Below are 24,935 nucleotides of genomic sequence, written 5' to 3' on the forward strand. Positions count from 1 at the left end.
CCCAGCTTCTGCCCTAGCTGGTTTGGCTCAGTGGATAGAGCGTCAGCCTGCGTACTAAAGGGCCCCGGGTTTGATTCTGGTCAAGGGCACTTGCCCAAGTTACAGGCTTGATCCCCAGTAGGAGGTGTGCAGGAGGCAGCCAATCAATGATTCTCTCTCATCACTGATGTATCTATCTATCTCTCCCCTCTCCCTTCCTCTCTGAAATCAATAAAAATATTTTTAAAAAACAAAAACAAACAAACAAAAAACCAACCCCAGCTTCTTACAGTGGCCCTAACTGATCTGCCCCGAGCCTATCTTTCCAACCTCATTCTCTAACACTTGCCTCCTCATTCATTATTCTCCTGCCACACCAGCTTCCTTCTCTGGAGCCAATGTGCTAATCTCACCCCTGCCTCAGAACATTTACACCTGCTATTCCCTCTGCCTGGAGAGGGCTTATCAGAGCTTCATGTGCTAGCTGCTCCTTCTCATATTTCAGTTATTACAGTTCAAATGTCGCAACCTTCTCTGCACCCCATCATCACTGTCAACCCCCATCACACACATCCACACCCACCCCACTCAGACACATGCATACTGTGGGCCATGACTCTTCTATAGATGATTGCCTTTGGGTCAGACACTAATCCCTGACCCAATCAATTGTCAATAGAGTGACAGGATCACATGATAAAGAAAGCTTGGTAATTTAAACAACAGGAACTGCATGCAATGAGGCAAAGAGAAGCAAGAATTTAAGTAATAAGTCAAGTATTAGTGACAAACTGAGCTGAAAACAGAAATGATTAACAAGGCAAATCTACCACAATCTCAGTTTCCTAAAAGATCATGAAAGTACTTAGAGCCAAAAAAAGTAAATTATTACACCAATACAAATGTTAGCTGTAGGTTTTCATCTTCTTTCTGTAAAATACAGGTACCAACTGTTTTCCTTATTCTTTAAAAACACATCAAGCATAAATGAATGACATTAAAGTCACTTTTAGCACCTCTAAGAGAATGTAGCCTTGAGATAATATTACTCTTCAGATATTACTATTTTTTCATCAATATATAAAGTATACTTACTAATAATATCAGTTATTTACAAAAGCAATAATTATTGCTCAAGGGTACTTTAAGGTACAAATATTTAAGCATTATTATTCTATAAAATTTTTAAGACTATACAAACAAAATTATAAGTTGACAATGACTAAAATGTGGCTAAATCTTACCTCTAAATTATTTTTAAAATAGGCATTAAAACAGGATTCACAGAAAGAAAATTATTACAAAAAAATAGTAGTTCTGTATCTGAAAACAAAAACAACTTAGCATTTGCCCAGAAGATGCTGCCTGAACCCCCATCTGTCTAAATTTGGGGTGTCTTAGGAAATTCTGGGTCAGCAATCAAAGCCAGTGCTGACGCACAACTATAATAGTCCACTTTCAAAATTCTTAAAAACCCATTTGGGGGTTGTCAGTAGGAGGTAAATTAAAGCCTTATGTATTGAGAAGCAAATAATTTGAAAAATGTACAGGGGCAATGAACCCTGAAGTTATCAGGCATCAAAATGACTATAAATGTGTTAGGTCTAGTTTAGGTAGATCTAAGTTTTCTTCTTTTCAACTATTTTTTTTAATGTGTAAGAACTTCTAAACTTGCCCTTAAGGTACTCCTTTTCCACTGTATGTAAAACTATTAGGTTAAGTTATTTAAGCATCTTCTTTAGTTTTTAAGTTGAAATAAAATCTCACAATATGCAAGTAACTGAACAGGACAGAGTTTCTGAATCAAATTAAATAACCCAATGATTTTCTGGTAGCAAAATTACATTACTGCATAAAACATTTATCAGATATTCATAAGTAGACAACAACAAAAAACCACCGGAATTAAAGTCTAGTCATATTAAGAAACTAACCTGAAAAATGTTGCTACAAGTCCTAACCACTTTTAAAACAGAATTCTACCTCTAATATACAGATCTAGTCAAACAGTAAAAGAAGAAAATCCACTTTCATATTAATGATTAGGGGGGAAAAAAAACTCCTTCACAGCTGAATTTTTAAAGACACACTTTGTATAAAAAGACTACTAAGTAGCATGCAGAAACTTTCAGTAACTAGAAAAGTAAAATATAATCAGCATGATGGGAATGTTTATGGAAGGGTCTTTTTTAGTCCTGAGAATGTCTGAAGTCTTGAGTTATTTTTACATGCTCTTTTAGAAAGAACTGATTTCTTATCCTTATGTTTTATATTTTAAAATGGTTTGGAAATGGTAAAAACAGAAAAAATCAATTTTCTTTTTCAACAGGGGGCCCATGCAAGGCTTCCTTTGCCAAGATTCAAACAGATACTTCTCAACACATCATGAGTATGTATTAAGAAGACCATTTAAAGCTCATATTCAGATTTTTTAAATTTTGTTTTACTAAAAAAACTTTAACTAAGATGTTTACTAAAAATAATAGACTTGAGAAATAAGAATTCTACACTGCCTTATCTGACCCTAAGTCTACTAGACCAAATATCACTAAAACTAGTTAAATGCTCATTATACATGAGGCAATTTGCCAGTAACTGAAAAAAAGCCTACAAAATAAACAAATGAATACTACCTGACACTAGAAAGCTGGCAATGGTTATAGAAGCTTTAGCCTTCTAAAACCATAATCAGAACTCCTGACGATTAATCAACTTTTTAACACTTCCCATCTGTACAAGTGCTCAAGGTAGTGCTTACTGTCACTTGACAAGTTGCTTAGCATTGCAAAATTTGATAATTCATGTCTTACTGAATTTTTACTGACTTGGAAGAAAATAAAACACCAATTAAAAGCAGATGTCACCTTTAATTCTAACTGGCTGACAAAATTCTAAAATTTTTACCGAATGTGGAGACAGAATTCATGTAGATGACAGTTTGGACAGTTAAATATTCAAAGTCACTGATATCCCCCACAAATTTGCAAGTGACTTTCCAGAACTTAATCCCATGAGGCTTTTATCTGGCAAGAATCCAAAAGGAATAGTTTCAAGTAGTTGTAAATCTATTATTACATTTTGCAAAGTTACAAATGTTGATCAGAACATTACTAAACTAATATTCTCAAGATTCGTGTCTATAACTTCATACCCATAAAAAAATTTCCAAAACAACACTGTTCCATATTACTCTTCTATTAAAACTCTAGCTGACAAAAAATTAATACACAGATGTAATACACTATGTTCAACATGCCTTCATGTTTGGATGATCCATGAGCTAAATCACAACCAACTGAATTTACCATAGAATAATAATCTAACTTGACTATTGATATTTTTCCATGTCTTTCAATACTGTATTGTTAGTCATAAATTCACTCACTTTTTATTCTAACCATGAATTCTGAGCAAAACCTCTTGAATTTAATGTTTTGATACACACCACAAAAATAAATAAGTAGACGACAGGGGACCCTACAAGCACACACAACTGGCAATATTAATACCTATTTCCTTGCAATAAACTCAAATCTCCAAAAAATATGAAAATACGCTTAAGATGTATAAAGAATTACAACATCTTTAATCTTCTAAAGACAGAATAGTGTTTCCTAACACTATCCCATCTATGAGTGAAGTAACTCAGGATAAAATCCTCAGTTCTAAAAATGCTTCATTATATCAAGTTTTTCTACAGAAAGAAAACTTCTAGATTTTCCCAAACACCTCAGTTTCAAAGACAACATTAACATGAGTCTTGTCCCTATGTCCAGAAACACCGACCACAGCCTCCACAGATTACCCTTTAATGATCTACGCAAGCTTTCAAAAGCCAGAACAAGCTGGTACCAATCAGGCAAAGAGGGAAAATTGAATCCCAGAAGGAATCACCACACAGATCCCAATCACAGTAATGAGGTCCCTCGGAGCTGTAAGGCCTATCAAGCCCTTTGCTTTGGTGGACTCAGTGCATAACAATCAGACTTGGCTTAATAGCTAGAAGGGGTAAGGGAGCCAGGTGGATCTTCTATTATTGTTCACTTCCTAGGTCTAACAGAGTATTTGCACTTTAACAGAAAGTCTGCCGTGAAAGTTGGAAAAAAAATGAAATGGAAAGGTGGTCACAAAAAGGGGATTTAAGGAGATAGCCTACCTGTGGCAACTTTTGTAGGCCTCATCTTTGCATTTGCATCCAGCTTCATGCATTGCTAATCAGAGATCCACTGGAAGCTTCAGAACCAACTGAAAGGCCTGGCAGGGTATTTGGCTTTCAATTCTTCTACTCTGTTTATTCCCAATATATATTCATCAGGCTTAGAAACAGCTCTTGAACAAGGGCAGCCACTCAGCAATGAAATGTAAATTACTGACATGTGCTGAAACCTGGACTTGCCACCACTAATGAGCACATTAAAGGAAAAATGCTCACTAGATGACTGCAACCTTTTACTTAACCCTATGTGCACGGAAAGCCACAATTCAACATCAATTAAAGAGCTAGTTGCCAAACAGTAACAGAGCAGCCCTGTCACCACTTTTAATACCCCATAGAATGAAAACCTAAGAATAACTTGAAATTTTTACATTTCATCGACTAAAAATATTGTGCAAAACATTATTGTAAACATGTCAGCTTTGGTTAAAGATTTGTGAAACTTATCTAAAAGCTGCCATTATTTCAAACAATTTCAAAAAGTGAAAATAAAATTTCTGGATGTAAAAAAAAAAAATCAACAAGGTACTAATCTATTAGTTTATTCACTAATTCAGTCAACAAATTCTAGACTTAGTGATCTGAAGCTCACCAGGGACCTGGCAAGACCCTGCAAAGTTTAGAAGCTTGTCAAGAAAAACAAATTATAAATCATATCAACTAATGATTTAGATCTCAAAATAAACAAGATATTTGGTTTATATGAACAGGGGCTCATTCATTAGAGTACAAAATATTAGCCTATTCACCATAATCCAAGCTGCAATTTATAGTGGAAAAATCTAAAATAAAATGTGAACAGACATCCAGTATCTATTAACTTTAAAATAAATTGATTTTCATAATTAAAATAAATTTAAATGAAACTTCAAAATAAATGTGGCACTAGAATGAATGAAGGCAATAATATGTTAATTTACTATTTTAAGTTATTGTGTGACTTATTTTTTTAAAAAAACTACAATAAAGCAAGCACGTGTAATATTAGAATGTTTGAATATAATTTTATCTTTCTCTGATGATCTAAAAACATACCAGATTCTTAAAGCCCATAAAAAATTAATCACAACAAATATTAAAATATTTAAAATCTGGTTATGATTTTCTCTGTGGTTTTTGGCTAAACTTGATTTTTTTATATAGCAATGTGCCATTAAACTCTAGATTTTAGAACCTTCAGGGCTTGAAGAAACAACAGACTTCAAAAGAACTGATTACTACTAGCATGTGATTAAGAAAATCATTATATTTCTGATTAAGTTTCTTAATCCCCAAATTAGAGATAATATCATTGGATACATACAGATTGAAAGAAAAAAAGCACATATAAAACCACTTTATATAATATTTGACAACCCCCCCGACCCCGCAAACAAGAGAATCATTTGTTCACTAGAAAACCAAGACCTCATCCTTCCACTATCAGAGACCAATCCATTTAACAAAGTCTTCTCATTCAAAAGTATACCTGCCTGTACAAAGCCAGAACTTAGACTTTCTTTTACCTTGAAGAAAATGTACTTATCCAGGTAATATCCCCAAAATTATAAAAACATTTGTCTAACTTCCATAGGATATATATTTCTACATTATTGGTTACTTTTGGCACCTCAGAGAGAACTGTTTTTATCTTCTATCTCTTCTTATTCCTTATTTGATATTTTTCACTATCTGTAGTTAATTATCCCCATTGCTGGTTTTCATCTCTACCAAATACTGTTACTGCTAAGACCCCCACACCCAATCGCTAAAATTATACTGGCCAAAGCACCTAAAAAGCAAGTCTTCCAACATGTGTGGATGCTGATATGGCTGCCACATACTGACTCACCAGAACCACCACACTACAGACTCTACTACAAACCACAGTACTGCATTCCAGTGTTCTCTTTCTTCTTCTATGTGCTTTTCTTATTTCATCTGCTTCTTATTCCCACTTCTAGCTTTTAAGGGAAAAGCTGAACTTTTACAGACAACTCTTTATATAATCCCTTTGGTTCTGGAAATATTTTATAAGCTAGAGATACCAAAAGGCTTAACAAATTATAAAATTACAACAAATTATAAAAGTATAGTCTTACAAGGGAAAAATAATGATGGGTGACCAAAAAAAAAAAAAAAAAATGTTGGAAACATTTTAAGGTTTTATTTTGTCTTGCTCCACAACAAGTTGTACAATCTCTTCTTCAGAAGTAGCATTGCCCAGAAGTTAAGAGTATAGGCCAGTGATGGGTAACCTTTTGAGCTTGGTGTGTCAAACTTCGCCAAAAAACTGAGCATAACTCGGGTAGTGTGTCACTCTGAGGAAAAAACATTATTTCGCAAATGTTTCATCCTCGGCATGCGGCCGCCTCAGTGGCCACGTGTCATCAGAAATGGCTACGCGTGTCATAAGTTCGCCATCACTGGTATAGGGAATGCCTAGGTTTGAATCCTTGCCCTGGCACTAATAGCTGTGTGACCTTGAGCAACTTGCTTAAACTCACCTTCCTTTGCTTTTTATACTTGTAAAGTGAACATAGCACTACCCACCTATAGGGTTATTATGAAAAACAAATGATTTAGTACACATAGACTGCTTGGAAAGTGCCTAGCACAGAGTAAACACTCAAAAAAAGTTAACAATTTGCTAAGTGTTAGAATTTCATTCATTGGTATCATGGTCACAATCAACCTTGTTGCTATACTATTTTATCTGAACTCAATATTTTCTTTTTATCTTTCTCTACTATTCACTTTTTAAAATTTTTTTTCCTCTTAAATGCTTTTATAGCCCGGCCAGTGTTGCTCAGTGGTTGAGCATCGACAGAGGTCACAGACTCGATTCCCAATCAGGGCACATGCCTGGGTTGTGGGCTGGATCCCCATGGGGGGTGTGCAGAAGGCAACCAATTGATGTTTCTCTCTCATCAATGTTTTTATCCCTCTCCCTTCCTCTCTCTCTAAAATAAGTAAAAACATTATTTTAAATATATTTTTATTAAATTCAGAAAGGAAGGTAGAAAGAGATAGAAATATCTGATGAGAGGGAATCATTGATCAACTTCCCCCTGCACACCCCCAACTGGGGTTCAAGACTGCAACCCAGTCATGTGCCCATGATTGGGAATCGAACCCAGGACCCTTCAGTCCACAGGCCGATGCTCTATCCACTGAGCCAAACCAGCTAGGGCTGAAAACATATTTTTAAAATGCTATTATAAAGGTGGTAATAGCAGGAATGATAATAAAAACCAGACAGTCTTAATATCCTTCACTAATAAATATAGACCCAAATTAAAACTCCAAAGCACAAAGATTACAAAACAAATTTACCATTAATAAATGTGTATAAAAGCCATATTATACTAAAAGTCATATGTAGAAATCTGATATACAGTTTTTATGCAAAAGGAAAGAAAATAAATCCTAACAGATATTTGTTAATTTTTTAAGTAATAAAAATATATTTCAATTAGGTTGATATGACTAGCAAAGAGGTTAAACCTCCCTCCAAAAGTTTGTCTCATGTAAACATATATAAGCAAGTCCATTAAAACTGACGAAGAATTATTAATGACTAGTAAGATGGTAAATGACAGGAATTCAGAGATTAAAAAAGTAACAGCCCTTCCCTTGGCATGAAAATAATCATAATAAGGTCAGAAAACAATGTCTAAGTCAGCTGAAAAAGGGTAGTCTGAGAAATCTTGCTCTTTCTACCTAGAATGCTCTTTCCCTATGAAATCTCAGCTTAAAGGTCACCTTCTCAGAGAGGTTTTTGGTGCCATCTTATTTAAAAAGGCCACCCATTCACTTTTGGCAGTGTTTCTCAAATTTTTAGGGCTCAGAACCTCCTTAGAGTTTGAAAAAAATCATCTCAAAGAGCTTTTGCTTATGTGTGTTGTATCTATCAATATTTACAGGTTTAAATTGAAAACTTTAAAAAATGTTTAATTTTAAAAGAATAAACCTATTTAAAATTAACAATTAGAATTAATATTTTTATGGCAAAAATAAATCAGTAAAAGGGGAAATGTTTTACATTTTTGCAAATCTCTAACAGCCAGCTTAATGGAAGACAGCTGGATTCTCATATCTGGTCTGCATTCAATCAGTTATGATAACATACAACACGTAGCCACTGGAAAACTCTACTGCACAATCATGGGAGAATAAGAGGGGGGAAAGCTATTATGAAAACAGTTTTCACTTGGCAGAGTGTCTGGAAAGGTCTAAAAGATACCCAAGTGGCCCCCCCTCCCCAACACCCTGGGAACCAATGCTCCCGGCATCATCCACTTCGTATTTTCTTTATAGCACTCATCATGATCTGACTTGGTTAACTCATCTATCTTCCTCTACATACTAGAAGAAAAACTGCATGGAAACTCGGGTTTTTGTCTGGTTCACAACTAGAACAGTGTCTAGTTCACAACTAGTCTGGGAACTTCCTACTCTTGCCAGAAGGTAAGCGTCTCTTGTAAATGAAATAATGGTCTCTTTTCCATTTTTGTAATCCATTTGAAATTAATCCACATTGATTTTCACCCTTTGCTAGGTTTGGTTCCTTGAACTCAAAATATATATAAATACCAGCAGTAGTAGCTGCTTTTCCTACTGAACTACATAATTTTTCCAAACTGTGCCACCCGTTAGTGGATATTCTGCGAGGGCAGGGAATTAATGGTCAAACACAGGAATATGAAAAAGGAAGGACTTAATTTCTCAAATTATTATTCTCTTATAAACAAAACACAAGTGAATCAAAACATGATTCTTTCTTGTGGTAATTAATATGTCCTGGATATAATTTTGTCTACTTTGATGCAAGCAAACATCATAACAACATAGCATGGTAAAGCTCTTTGAGAAATGCAGTCCTATGTAATAAACCTAGCAGAAATAGCCTACCATCATGTGACATAAAGCATAAATTTTAATGTGATCCCCAGGATAATGAAAGTTACTCCTTACTACTCTAACAAATGGATTATCTTTTTAACTGACATCACCCAGGAGGGAGCTTCCTTTTATATCTTTCTCTAGATTAAGTTTATATACATGAGAAGAGAGCATCTTGACTAATTCTTGTTGTGGACATGCTTGAGTCAAGATGTGAAAAACCAAGGTGACCTGGAAAAAGGGAATGTTTTTAGATAGTATACTTTGATTTTAATTTGGTGCCTATTCTAAAACTGAAGGATAAAGACAAAACGTTGTTTTCTTTCTCCTGGTCATGAATCTATCAAGTGTAACTGAAAAAGAAGAATAAAACCAGACCTTATGATAGCAGGAAAACATTTCAAAGACAATGGCTAAAATTCCCTCATACTGGATGTGAAAGAGAACTTTAAAATCTCCCAGGTTTGCCCTAGCTGATTTGGCTCAGTAGATAGAGCATCGGCCTGCAGACTTAAGGGTCCCAGCTTCAATTCCAGTCAAGAGCACATGCCTAGGTTGCGGGCTTGATCCCCAGCAGGGGGTGTGCAGGACGGAGCTGATCAATGATACTCTCTCATCATTGACGTTTCTATCTCTCTCTCCCCTCTCCCTTCCTCTCTGAAATCAATAAAAATATATTTTTTAAAAAAACGATATAAAATCTCCCAAGTTTAATACACATATTCTCCAAGACAACCAAATTAACCCTGAATTCATTACATAGTCTATGCTAATCTGGCCTCCCAGAACAATATAGGATAGAAAAACATAATTCTTCTGGACTTAATGAATTTCCTTTTATATTTTTTAAATGAAACATTTCAAGCATAATCAAAAGTAGACAATGGTATAATAAAATCCCCAGTTACTCATCATCCAGATTCAACAATTATTTTTCAACTGATTTTAAATTTATATTTTCAGCAGTAGTATAAGCAAGTTAGCCTCCTAAATATTATGCTATTATACAATAATAGCAAACACTGAGCTAAGGTGTGTTACCCTAGTGCAGTGGTCGGCAAACTCATTAGTCAACAAAGCCAAATATCAACAGTACAATGATTGAAATTTTTCTTGAGAGCCAAATTTTTTAAACTTAAGTCTTAATTAGGGTACGTGGTATTTTGTAGAAGAGCCACACTCAAGGGGCCAAAGAGCCGAATGTGGCTCGTGAGCCATGGTTTGCCGACCACTGCCCTAATGAAATATACTGGCATTTTATATCTAATATATAAATACAGGATGGGGAAAAAGTAGATTTATAGCTGTTCATATGGAAAATAATACAATAATTAATAATTAATACTACAAGTACAAACGCTTGTGTTTTGCATATTCAAAACTGTAAACCTACTTTTGCTCCATCCTGTATATAATCAACTCTGTTTTTACATCCAATATATTTTATGTGGCATTCTACTCAGCAACAGCATCTCTAAAGCTGTCATTATTAATCAAAACATTTCCTTATAAATAAAACAATGGTTAAGAAATGCAACACAATTTTTATCAATTGATATGTTCTTATTTCTCTTAACACCTATATTCAACAACCGACTAGTATGTGAAAGATTGAATAAAAAGTTAAGAAAATACACATGTGTATACACTCAGGGGTGCAGACAAATATATCTTAAGTTTGTTGGGAAGTGAGCACATTCAAAAAAAAATATTCTACTTAGCAAATTAGCATATCACATACTGTGCTTCAATATGGTGCTTAAGGAACTCTGTAGCAATATTTTTAGATAAGGTAAAGTCCAGTCTAAAAACAAAGCCCCAGCAATCATCTCATTATTTCTGCCTCTTCGCCCACTTTAGAAAGCATGCACTTAAAAGTTTAATTTTAGAATGTATTTGGGGCAATAAGAATCATTAACTATATGTAACAGTGATAATTAATGTTATATCATCTAATCCAACAAAGTCCTCTATTACCTTCACTAGGACAAAAATAATAGTCTTTCCTACTGAATTCCAAGTTTAGGGTTACATGAAAATAAAATTTAAGAGATCACAAAGTTACTATAAATAAAAATTGCATTAAAACATAAAAATGCAGGGAGCCTTTTCAAAGTGCCCTTTCTACAAATATTTTCAGAATTCCACGTTTTAATTCAGCAACTTTTCTCATCTAACAAATAGTTAACAAGTATGTACTGAAAGCTTCTTCAGTGATGCACAAGAATTAAGAAGCAAGATCTACTCGTGTACAAGTTGGGTAAAAATCAACATGGTGGATAAATAAAATGTGGTACATCCATGCAATACACTGTTATTTAGACTTAAAAAGCAATGAAATTCCTGACACATGCTATAACATAGATGAACCTTGATGCAATAAGCCAGTCACAAATGGATATATATTGTATGATTCCAACAATATGAGTTACCTAGAATATGCAAATTCATAGAGACAGAAAGCAGAACAGAGGTTACCAAGGGTAAGGGTGAAGGAACTAGGGAGTTAATGTTTAATGACTACAGAGTTTGGTTTAAAATGATGAAAAAGTTCTGGAGATGAATAGTAGTGATTGTTGCACATTGTAAATGTACTTGATGCTACTGAATTGTACACTTAAAAATGGTGAAAGGGCCCGGCTGGCATGGCTCAGTGGTTGAGTGTCAACCTATGAACCAGGAGATCATGGTTCGATTCCCAGTCAGGGTACATGCCTGGGTTGCGAGCTCAATCCCCAGTGTGGGGTGTGCAGGAGGCAGCCAATCAATCATGCTCTCTCATCACTGATGTTTCTATCTCTCTCTCCCTTTTCCCTTCCTCTCTGAAATCAATAAAAATATATTTAAAAAACTAAAATTTAAAAAATCATGAAAGGGGTAAATTTTGTTGTATATTATTTACAATTAAAAACATATAATTAAAAACTAAAAATAATACATAATTCTTCTGTGTACCCTAAAAATTGACCAAAATAAAAATCATTCTTAATTTCAATTATTGAAAGAAATGTACTAACTCTCTTCAAACATGTTTAAAGCAAAAATTATGACATTTTCCATGAAATTTATAATAGAGGGTTTGGCAAAAGTAGGCTTACAGTTGTAAGTATGTGAAATGTAGAGTTTATTCTTGTATTATTATTTATTAATTACTGTATTATTTTCCACATGAACTGTAAACCTACGTTTGCACACCCCTGTATATGCATGTGAAATATGATAACTGCAACATAGAACATGATGATGGGACAATTTCAACATTTATACCTCAAATGCTATAATACTAACGCTAAGTAGACCATATAAAGTTAAGGATATATATTGTAAGCCCTAGAAAAAGCACCAAAAAATGTGAAAGATAGATCCAATAGATACTTTTTAATGGAATTCCAAACATTAAAATTATATAAAAAAGGTAGGAAAGGAAAACAGAAGGTAAACAGAGAACACAACAAAAAAACAAACAATGAAAGGGTAGACATAAATCCAGCCACATCAGTAATTTATTAACTATAATAGATTTAACTGAAATTTCATAGTGGTGACAGTTACACAACTCCATAACTATATAAAAGCACTGATTTATATATACACTCTAAAAGTTGAGTGTTAGTTATGGTATGTGAATTCTAACTCAATAAACCTGTTACTAAAGAAAATAAGGCAAACAAAAAAGCTTAATGGACTAAACACTACAATTAAAAGATAGAGATGATCAGATTTTAAAAGTATAACCCAACTACATGCTGGCTACAAGAGACAAGTTTTCAATATAGAGTCAGATGGAGAGGATAAATCATGCAATCAGTTAACATAAGACACTTGAGTCTTTAGAGTCAAACACTAAGCAATTTGTCCAAGATCACATAAACTATGAAGTAGCAGAGAATTTTAACTCGACTCCAGATTCTGCTCATCACTGCAAGGAGACAGTAAGGAGAGAGAGAAGGAAAGCTAGCATATAACATTCAATTTGTATTAACCCCAGCAAAGGAAAGAAAATCCCAGCCCTATCAAATCCCACATTCTTAACCTTCCTATTGAAACCACATCCCAAACCTCACAACTGTAAATGTATTTACCATAACTACATCCTTAAAAGACTCCCTAAAACTAAAGATTTTTCCCTTTCAGGTATTCACTTTAGAGCATTTCTACTCAATATCACCTTCAAATTCTTCAACAAATATTCTAGAAGCTGAACTCTAATCCAAAAATGCAGGAAAAGAAACATGTCCTCAAATATTTCAAAGGACATTCTGTTATAAGAGTTTAATGAATATTCTTCCATAGGTTTTCACAAATTCTTTTGAACATAACATATTGAAGAGTCACAATTAAAAATATATCAGCTCTGCCAGAGTGTCTCAGTGGTCGAGCATCAACGTATGAACCAGGAGGTCAGAGTTCGATTCCCAGTCAGGACACATACCCGGGTTGCTGGCTCAATCCCCAGTAGGGGGCATGCAGAAGGCAGCCAATCAATGATTCTCTCTCATCATTGATGTTTCTATCATTCTCTCCCTCTCCCTTCCTCTCTGAAATCAATAAAAATATATTTTTAAAATATATCACAAAAGTATTGTCAAAAGGAAAGGAGTCATCAAACGTTCTCCTCTAATTCCACGGAGACTTGATTAGTTCAACATAAAACTATAAGAAATAAAAGGTATCAGTGACTGTATTCTATAGCTCTACCAGCTCACTCAAGCACTTTACTTATAAAGTCAGCAAATCCAGCAAATCCATTTACTTATAAAGTCAGCAAATCAGTGAAGACAGTTACTTTCACTGGCATCCAAGATCAAGAGATCATAAAAACAAAATAAATAATTCTGTTTTTAGACCTTAACAATGGTACACGGATTGAGGATTTAAAAAAAAAGGGGGGGGGGGGCAGAAAGCAAATAGCCTCCACCAATAGCATAAATAGGTGTGACGCAAAGGTATTAATCTAAAAAAACAACACTAACAACCCAGTCTACCTGGAATTCATTTTTTTTAACCACCATTTTTTTTATTTATTGACTTTAGAGAGAGAGAGAGAGATCAATTTACTGTTCTCATTTATGCATTCATTCTTTGCTTTGTATATGTGCCCTGCAACCATGGTTTATCAGGACAATGTTCTAACCCACTGAGCTACCTGCCCAGGGCTTATAGTTCCAATTCATCTTAGAAAGAGTTTGGAACATTTACTGAGCATGGGATTTATAGTCATACTAGAGGCCCAGTGCACAGATTCATGCACTGGTGGGGTCCCTTGGCCTGGCCTGCGCCCTCTCGCAATCCGGGACCCCTCGGGGGATGTCAGAGAGCAGGTTTCGGCTTGATCCCTACAGGCCAGGCCAAGGGACCCCACCAGTGCAGGAATCTGTGCACTGGGGTGGTTTCAGCCCGATCTCCGCAGGCCAGGCCAAGGGACCTCACCAGTGCATGAATCACTGCACTAGGCCTATAGTATGCATATAAGATCTTTGGTTAATCTCTTCCTGCCCTCCTCACTCCCCCACTTCCCTCTGAGATTCATCAGTCTGTTCCATGTTTCCATGCCTGTGCATTGAGCATCTGCCCCCTTGTGGTCAGTGTGCGTCATAGCTACCAGTAGAATGGTCAATCGGCCGCTTAGGCTTTTATGTATATAGTCATTTTGATGAAATCTATACTCTCATTTACTAGCTATGTGACATTGGGAAGGCATTTATTTCTGAGACTAGTCTCTGTCCTATAAAACCAAGAATAAAAGTAATAATATATCACAGACTGTCATAAAGATTAAATGAGAATGATGCAAGTGCATATGTAGGTAGATATTTCATACCTATTTTTTAAGAGTATGGGGAAGGGAAGAAACATTCTTTTCTTGTAAACAAACAAAACCTAAGCTCAGCAAATAAGAGTACCCTATATAACAAATTGATAGACAAATTGTAACACAGGCACACAGGTTCCAGAAGAATGGTAGCAGTGGTGGCCTCTAGGGATTAAACTGGGGAATAGGGTCAGAGATTCAGAGATAGAAAAAACCTTATTTTTCAATGTATACTTGTAACTTAAATTTCCTAAAATTTTAGGTTTTCAAAAATTAAAAATTTTAATATAATAAAATCAAAGATTTGTGTCCAAAATGGAAATTCTAGTAATGTTAATGATAAGAAATTTTATGTACTTAAAATTAAATGTCTACAAAATATACTGTAGTAACAGTTCTCAACCTTTATTAAACCATGACATTTAAAAATAAAACTCATGCACAAAACATACTTTCACGAACTACCCAGATTACAGATTATATAGGTAAAATAAGAATTATATACAACTCTGGGCTTACAAGGTCCTTTTTTCTCCTACTTAACAAAAAAAATTTTTTTTTCAAATATAAGGAGAGCCGAAACTGGTTTGGCTCAGTGGATAGAGCTTCGGCCTGCGGACTCAAGGGTCCCGGGTTCGATTCCGGTCAAGGGCATGTACCTTGGTTGCGGGCACATCCCCAGTGGGGGGGGGTGCAAGAGGCAGCTGATCGATGCTTCTCTCTCATCGATGTTTCTAACTCTCTATCCCTCTCTCTTCCTCTCTGTAAAAAATCAATAAAATATATTTTTAAAATATATATGTATATATGTATATGTATATATATATATGGAGAGTATCACCTGAATCACTTTAAGTTCCCGCTAAACTATTTTTTTATTAAAATAGTTTTTATTGATTTCAGAGAAGAAGGGAGAGGGAGAGAGAGATAAAAACATCAATGATGAGAGAGAATCATTGATCAGCTGCCTCCTGCATACCCCCTACTAGGGATCAAGCCCACAACCCAGGCATGTGCTCTTGACTGGAATCGAACCTGGGACCCTTCGGTCCACAGGCCGACGCTTTATCCACTGAGCCAAACCAGCTAGGGCCTCTCTAAACTATTTAAAAAACAAAAATATTGTTAAATAAAATCATTGGCAAACTTGCTAACTTCAGAATTTTAGTATTAGTTACAAAGTACTTACAACACACTTCGCAGCTATAACATCACACCATTGATTACAACCTCATAACTGAAGACCAATTACCTAGCAAAGGGCTTTCTTCAAGTTTCTATCCACACAACAGTCATTTTCCTACAACTTGATCATGTGTTGCCTATATTGCTATAAAGTGGATAGATATCTATAGGCTTTGGCTCAGTTCCCTACAGTTATTTGTCTTCATTATTTGGCTACTATTTGAATGCTCTCACTCTTTCCAACTGAGCCAACTAGGGTATAGGATTTTTTAAAACTGCTCTGTGCTTATGATCAGCCAACCTCGGTCAAGTCCTAATTCCATTACTTACTAGCATAGTGTGATTGTTGGCAAGTCACTGCACAGGACTCTCAGTTTTCTTTTTGTTCAACAGTTAATATCCAACTTCAATGGTTGCATGAATTAAATTAAATCACATATGTCAAAGTATTTGTAAACTACCATATCATGAATATGTATATAGCAGTATAATTATATTGAATTATTAATTTCCTTAACGGGAAAAAAAACTTAAACCCCCAAATTATACATAAAAACTATCAGATTAATTTCCCCAAAACGCTAATTTTGACTATCTCATTCTCCTAAAAACTCCTCAATAACACTTGCTATCCACTGAAGTAATGATTATTAACACCTATAATGACTAAGGTGATTTGCCTGGCAATGCCAGACTTTGTGCTAAGTTTTCTATATATGTTTTTTCTAATTTTACAAAAACTCTGCACAGTAGATGTCATTCTCTTCATTTTTACCCTTGAAAATTTTTTGAGCTATTTTCAAATTTTGCTACTATGAACAACTTTACAATTAACATTTTAAATAGTGTATCTTTACAAACAGCAGTGTGGTGGCTGCCAGAAAGAAGGGGGTGGTGAAGAAGAGGTCCTAATATATGGTGACAGAAGATTTGACTTTGGATGGTGGATACAACATACAAATCTTGTAACATAGAGATCCACACCTGAAACCTGTATGTTCATGTTAACCAATGGCACCCCAATATATTTAATAAAAAATAAATATAAAAAGTGTATCTTTATACTAAAATTCTTAAGAGTGGAACTATGAAGTCAAAGAATATGCTTTTTAATTTGTATAGATACAAACAAATTTCTGGCAAAAAAAAAAAAAAGCTGAAATTTACACTCCCAAGAACAAGACAATTCACTTGTACAATTGCCTACATTGAATGTTATAGCTGTTTTTAAAATTTCTGCTTAGTCCAATGAATTCAAAAGTTACATCTCACTATTGTTTTCACAGTAGTTATATTTCTTAACTTGCTAAGTCTCCAATGAAAAGAGGTAAAAGAATACATTCATCAAACCTCGAATGCTTGCCATAGTTCCCTTCTATGCCCTCAATGCTGAGCATTCTGATAAAACTCACTATCTACCTGCATATATACACCCATCTTTTAAATACATGGGTAAGCCTCAAACATGAAACACAAATTATTAAATATAACATAAAAATTTCTCATAAAGTGAGTTACTATAAATTATAATGTTATGCTGAACCAATATTGTATGATAACTAGAGGCCCGGTACACGAAATTCATGCACTTGAGGGGGGGGTCCCTCAGCCTGGTTTGTGCCCTCTCACAGTCCGGGAGCCCTGGGGGGATGTCTGACAGCTTAGTGGGCCTAATCCATCAGTCGGACATTCTTAGCATTGCCACGGAGGCGGGAGAGGCTCCCACCACTGCCGCTGTGCTCACCAGCCGTGAGCCCGGCTTCTGGCTGAGCAGCACTCCCCCTAAGGGAGCACACTGACCACCAGGTGGCAGCCCCTGCATTCAGTGTCTGCCCCTTGGTGGTCAGCACACATCATAGTGACCGGTCATTCCACCATTTGGTCATTTGCATATTAGCCTTTTATTATGTAGGAGGATATGCTGTAGATGAGGCCCCTAGCTAGAACCATAAGAAATGCAAAAAATTCACTGTTAACTCATTCTCGAATTGCCCCCCGTGTGGGGCGTGTGCTGCACCTTGGGAACCAGTGGGCTTGACACTTTTCCTGAGCTTCATTTCTGAATACATACACATATACCATGGGAATTGTAATCTCTTCTCCGCCTACCTCATTGGGTTGTCATGAGGAGGTTCTGAGCTAATAAACCTAGAAATGTTTCATCAAGTAAGTGATGTCTAAATGGGAAGGGATTGTTATTTCTAAGCTCATGGGTACCCTCACAGGTAGCAGGTGCTGATTAGGGGAGGAGAGCATGATTGTTTCCTGGGACTATAACTATGGAAGCTTTGCAGAGGGTTCTGTGGGCCTCGGAGGGGCAGGCTCTGGCCAGCAACCCTGTAGCGGTGGTCATCCCTGGAGGCACTGGTGGGGGGCAGGGAGTTAGGGGGGCACTAGGGGGGCGCTAGGGGGGTGGCGAGGCCGAAGGGGAAGTAACTGCCAAACCTCCCCTGTTGGCACCATTCTTTAAATTGTACATGGCTGTTTCGCAGCTGTACCTGCTCAGGGCGGGACTCCAATCTCCTGAAGCAGGGTGGGGGCCGGGCCAGGGCGGGCTAGGAGGGTGGGTTTAGCCGAGCCCCCAGCGAGGTACAGCGTGCTTCCTCTGCGGAGACAGTGCTGCTGCTGTAGGGGAGAAGGGTCTGACCCTGGAGGGCCGCTCAGGCCTGCCTCCACCCGGGTCTGGAGTTGTAGGGAGGAGAGGCATGCCCGGCCCCAGCAGAGGAGGCCCAGCAGCGGTGAGCCACGGGCCCCGGGTGCCTCAGGGGCGCTGATGGGTGGTCACCGGCATGCTATTGTGGTGGGCACCACTGACAGGGGTGGCAGGGGAAGAGATCGGGAGTCGGAGGTGCGGGCTGCAGCTACCCCTGAGGCTGGGTCTTCTCCCGGTCTGGTCATCCTCCCCGTCCCCCCAGGGGTGCGGAGGCTGGGGTAGGGTGTCCGTGCAGGGAGATTGGAAGAGCTCCCCTTGGCCGCTTCCACTTCCTTCTTTGCAGGCCGGGCTCCTGTCAGGCACTGTTCTCAGACCCCTGGGAACTTGGCTCTAGCCACCTGCCCCCTGCTATGCGGGCATCAATATGCAAATTGGTCGCTATGGGGACACCATCATGGACAAATTAGCATATTACCTCCTTATATGTATAGATATGGGGGAAATATATTTTAAAATACAGAAAGATAGCTAGAACACTATCCCTTTAAACTACTATCCCTCTTTTCTAGGAGCAGGTAGTTTTACTTTTCAAAGCTCTCTCATAAACTCTAAGAATTTCTTTTCTTTTTCTTTTTTAAAAAAAAATTTTAATGATTTCAGAGAGGAAGGGAGAGAGAAAGAGAGACATCACTGATGAGAGAGAATAATTGATCACTGACTCCTGCACAACCCCCACTGGGGATCAAACCCACAACCTGGGCATGTATCCTTGACCGGAACTGAACCCGAGACCCTTCAGTCTGCAGGCTGACACTCTATCCACTGAGCCAAACCAGCTAGGACAGTGATGGCAAACCTATGACACGCGTGTCAGCACTGACACGCATAGCCATTTCTGATGACACGCGGCCGCTGAGGCGGCCGCATGCCGAGGATGAAACATTTGCTGCTCCTGAGGATGAAACATTTGCGAAATAATGTTTTTTCCTCAAAGTGACACACTACCCGAGTTATGCTCAGTTTTTTGGCGAAGTTTGACACACCAAGCTCCAAAGGTTGCCCATCACCGAGCTAGGACAAGAATTTCTCTTCTTAATCCTAACAGTCCTCACAGCCTCTCATCACTATTCCTTTATGGCTCAGAATATCAGGAACCCAGAGGGAAAATAGAGAATGAAAACAGTTCGAAAATAAAATCTGCTTACTCAGCACATTAAAATTACTGAAAATTACTACTTATGAGAATTATTCGTAGCTTTGGTTTTTCCATGAATTATTTAGGCAAAACAAATAAGACATGGTTTTACTTAAATCTTGTACAATAGAGATTGTATGACATCTGATCCCACTTTGTGTAAATTAAGCTTAAGTAATAATGTCCCCTAAATGAAATTTATAAAAAATTTAGTATGCTTTTACATTTGGCTCACTGTATACTTTCTAAAGCAAATATAGACTATAACTTCAGGATATTTTTCAATAAATCATTTTTATTTATTGCTATTAATTAAAAACAACAATATATCAAATAAAGCACAAATAGTTTTTCTATAAGCAAAATAAACATTACACAGTTGTTGTTTTTTTTAATTCTTTATTGTTTAAAGTATTACATATATCTCCTTTTTCCCGGGAATTCCATTTTTAATTTTTTTTAGGAAACTCCATACTGTTTTCCACAGTGGCTACACATTACACTGGTTTTTGAAGAGCAATAAAAACAATAGAACCAGCCCTGACCGGTTTGGCTCAGTGAATAGAGCGTCGGCCTACAGAGTGAAGGGTCCTAGGTTCGATTCCGGTCAAGGGCATGTGCCTCGGTTGCAGGTGCATCCCCAGTAGGGGGTGTGCAGGAGGCAGCTGATGGATGTTTCTCTCTCATCGATGTTTCTAACTCTTTATCCCTCTCCCTTCCTCTCTGTAAAAAAAAAATCAATAAAATATATATATTTTTTAAATAGAACCAGAAATTAATGGGGAGTAAACCTCCATATTTGATTCAATTCCAAACACAAGATTAGTATTAAACATAAAAAAATTTTGCGCCCTGGCTGGGTGATTCAGTTGGTTGGTTGAAGTCTCATCCCATACACCAAATGGTTTGGGGTTCGATTCCTGATCAGGGCACATACCTAGGTTTCAGGTTAGATCCCTATCGGGCATGTAAGGGAAGCAACCAATGGAAGTTTCTCCCTCTCTCTCTCTCTCTCTCTCTCTCTCTCTCTCTCTCTCTCTCTCTCTCTTTCTCGAATAAATATATCAACATATCCTCAGTTGAGGGGGAAAAAAATGTCCCCCCATCTTCTACCAGTCTTCTTAGATAAAAGTTTCCACTAACATGGTAATCTATCACCACTATGTTGGAAATCAGAATTCTAATAATATACCCAGTTTGGAATAAAATAACTGTTAAATTTCAATGGTTGGTCACCAATCACACAAACAATATTTATATGGCATAACAAAATCTGTAAATAATTTCATTTTTTTTACCAACTATAACCAGATATTCCAAAAGGAGCATCTTAAATGGCATACTACAATGGGAAAAAGTGTTTTCTTTGGGAAGAGGGTGTATTTTAATGGTAGGGAAATTATATCCCAAATAAGAATCTTACCATGATGCACACAAAAAAAGAGGATTAGTTATCACTAGCTGTCTATTTTCATAATGAACAAAAATATACAGTAATACTGCCTTCTATTTACAAAACAGTCCTTTTCGTGATAGTTGAAAAGTTTTCTTGCAGGTTATTGTTTTATAATTCTTAATGTAATAATATGTATTTAATCCTCCCAAAACATTCACTGAATTTACTATGTAGAAATCATTAGGACAGATAACAAAAGGGAAACAAAGACTGATGAGACCAAATTTCTTGTCTCAAGAGGACAATAAAATACAAAAAAAGTCACAATTTTAACATAATATGGAAAGTGGTAAACAAAAGAAGAAATTTTTTTTAAAAATCCTCTACTCTGGCTAGCATGGCTCAGTGGTTGAGCACCAACCTATGAACCAGGAAGTTGAAGTTCAATTCCTGATCAGGCTTAATCCCCAGTGTGGGGTGTGCAGGAGGCAGCCGGTCAATGATTCTCTCTCATCACTGATGTTTCTATTTCTCCCTCTCTGAAATAAAAAAATATATATTTTAAAAGTAAATAAAAAATGCTTTAGAAGACAGAGGAAAGAGATTACTTCTCACCAGAAGGATATGGAAAACTGTCTTGGTAGGGGTACCCATGTGAATTGTGCCTCTACGGATAGATAGTAAGTGGAAACGTGGGAGGAGAGGACACTGGACAAAGAGTGATGAAAGGCAAGGAATAGGAAAGAGCCAGCCATGTTTGGGAATAGCATAAAGTCTGGCTTAGCTGAGGCATAGCCCTGATAAAGGAAAATGGAGAAGGTTAGAAAGAAAATTAGTGAGAAAGTAAAGAGTCATAAACTCTACATTATTTTCTCTAACATGAAACCCCTGATAGAAATAATCTTTCTTATCTTTATTTATGGAGAATTTAAATACCTCATAGTATTTTCTTCCCTGAACTGAAGTCATCTGTGTACTTGTCTTATTTTCTACAAGACGACGATGAGCTCCTCATGAGCAGGACCCACATCTGGTTCATTTTTATGCCTTGAACATACTGGTAGATACCAAATATGCATTTTTTAAAATGATTAGATAATGCATGAATAAATATATTGGCCATGTCATTTAACTTCTTTGGGCCTCAGATACTCCTTTTTACCAGGATTTTGCAAACTTTTTCTATAAAGGGCCATACAATCAACATTTTAGGCTTCACAGGCTATTTGATCTGTTACAGCCACTCAATTCTGCTGTTGTAGAGCAAAAGCAGCCCAGAGCACAAGTAAATGAACAAGCATGGCTGTGTGCCAATAAAACTTAATTTACAAACACAGGCAGCAGGCCCCACTTGGCCCATGAACCATAGTTTAGAGACACCTCACCTATACAAACTTAAAATTTAACGCATGATATTGTACAAGTACATTTTAAATGTCAGTATTATATAGAAATTATTTTCTTATGTAATGACAGAACCTCAGCCAAAATTTCAAACAAAGAGATAAAAAATAAAAAGTAGGTATAAATAGGAAAATGTGAATCTGAACCTTTGGATAGTTCCACCAAATTTGCCCTCTCCTGACACTTGTTACCCTTACCATCTGTGTGACCTTAACTCACAATTTCTTTAGGCCTTAAATTTTGTTTCTATTTTACTTTTTTTAATTTTATTTTTAAATTACAGATTACATTCAATATTATTTTGTATTAGTTTCAGATGAACAGCCTAGTGGTTAGTCTATCATATACTTAACAAAGTGTTCTCCCAATAGCTCCAATACTAGCCTGACACCATACATAGTTATTACAATATTACTGACTATATTCTTCAGGCCTTAATTTTTAATCAGTAAAGTAAATTGGTTAAAATAGATAATTCTAAGATAGAAATCCATGACCTTTAGAATTGTTCCAAATTAAATTTATAGATTTTAAGTGAAAATTTTATCTAGAAAATGATTACATTCATAAATAATTTTAATCCATGGCAGAACAAATTACCAAGTATACCACAGAAAAAAAGTAAAACATATTAGAATAAACTAAGATAATCTAATACCTAGAATAATTGATCTAATGAGCTTTTTGAAATATTATTCATAATCATATTTTAGTATCTGAAAACTAAGGTTTCAGTAACATCTTGAATGTAGTTATAAATACACCTGGAAAATCAGTTTAATAGCAAATACAGGTTAATTCACCTAACCAGGATGGTGATATCAAGAGGATATTCAGATTGTAATAAAACTTTTCTCAAAATAGAGAAAGTAGTAAGATATGATCTTAAATGCCACAATATACAATAAAATGGGGGGGGGAAATAATCTTATTCTGGCTTCACATTCCAATCAGATGGTAAAATAATTAATAAATCACTGAACACCCTGACATATTTAGTTAAAACTGAGGTTTTTTAAAGTTAAAAGTCAAAGGCAATATATAATAAACTAGTGTCATTAATTAGTTATATGGTGATTTTATAACTTTTCCATGTTTACTCTTCAAATCAAGACAGGTTACAAAATAAAAACTCTTTACTTTTCACAAACTATTTTCAAAGAATTGTTGGGTCAGTTAAAATTCTCTAATTCACCACTACCCATATTTACAAAAGCAACTCCATTACACTGCTTTCTGAAATGTAAATTAACAGTTTTTGGTTCATTACAAACTTACCAAATATTTGGCAAATTCTTTGTTTTCTGAAAGGAATCCATACCCTGGATGCACCTTAGAAATGAAAACAAAAGGCACTTTAACTTTTATCATAGAGAGCAGTAAACAAAATATAGAGTGCAGTATGGGTTCTTGAGTAAGGTTACTTCTCTCACATAGTGATCAGTTCCCACTCACATTCCTGAGTACAGACTCAGATTCCAAGACACAGCCTGTTTTACAATCACTTCATGCATACTACCTTTGTTCTAACCACAATCAGAGCCATCTACCTGTCCACCTTCATTTGATTTCAACACAACTCACACTCTCCCTGTTTTCTGAGGCTAACCTTGGCCACAATGTCTGAAAATTTTTCTAGTAACTGGTGAATCAAAGAATTATGTTAAAGAAAATCTTTTGCAAGATAGATTTGAAAAACTTTTCATTCCCTTTACAGTACCAGGAACTGCTACTTTCCAAAACCCTGGTTACAAGCCAAGTAACATATTTTATTTCTAAGAACATTAATGTACTCAGCCTTTACCAATGAGCAGTTTCTGAAGAATCTAACTAAAATGGAAGTTTGGTTTATACTATTTCTTTTTACTCTGAATGCTTTTTTCTTCTTACGTCTACTCTTCTTTTCCTCCTCACCCCACTTAGCCATCCACAACCTCTTTATGCTATGCTATGCAAGCCACATTGCTACAGTCTAAATTCTACCATCCTGTTCTAATGAAGTGATTTTTGCCTCTACCACACTGGCCAAACATAAATTTAGCCACTCTGTTATCAGTCAGTATTGAATATGTTTCCAGTAAAACAATTCTGCTATAAGGAAAATCAAATTCCCGAAGAGGTTGGTATCATAATCTAGAAGCAGCTACACATCCAAGATTTTTAAATTCTGAACCAAGGTTTATTTATAAACATGCAACAGAATAATTTAAA

The 24,935-nt window shown here is 36.1% G+C and overlaps 1 protein-coding gene across 2 annotated transcripts in view; it reads right to left on the reverse strand.

The window, feature by feature from the left end:
- PCCA (propionyl-CoA carboxylase subunit alpha) overlaps positions 1-24,935 on the reverse strand; it is a 377,531-nt gene that overhangs the window by 287,499 nt on the left and 65,097 nt on the right. For both annotated transcript variants that reach the window (XM_079779445.1, XM_079779444.1), the window contains exon 6: positions 24,003-24,056. In XM_079779445.1, coding sequence (XP_079635571.1) covers positions 24,003-24,056 — 54 coding nt within the window. The remainder of the gene's footprint in view (positions 1-24,002; positions 24,057-24,935) is intronic.

This window comes from Cnephaeus nilssonii (genome assembly GCF_951640355.1).
Source record: "Cnephaeus nilssonii genome assembly, chromosome: 8".
Taxonomy (NCBI): Eukaryota; Metazoa; Chordata; class Mammalia; order Chiroptera; family Vespertilionidae; genus Cnephaeus; species Cnephaeus nilssonii.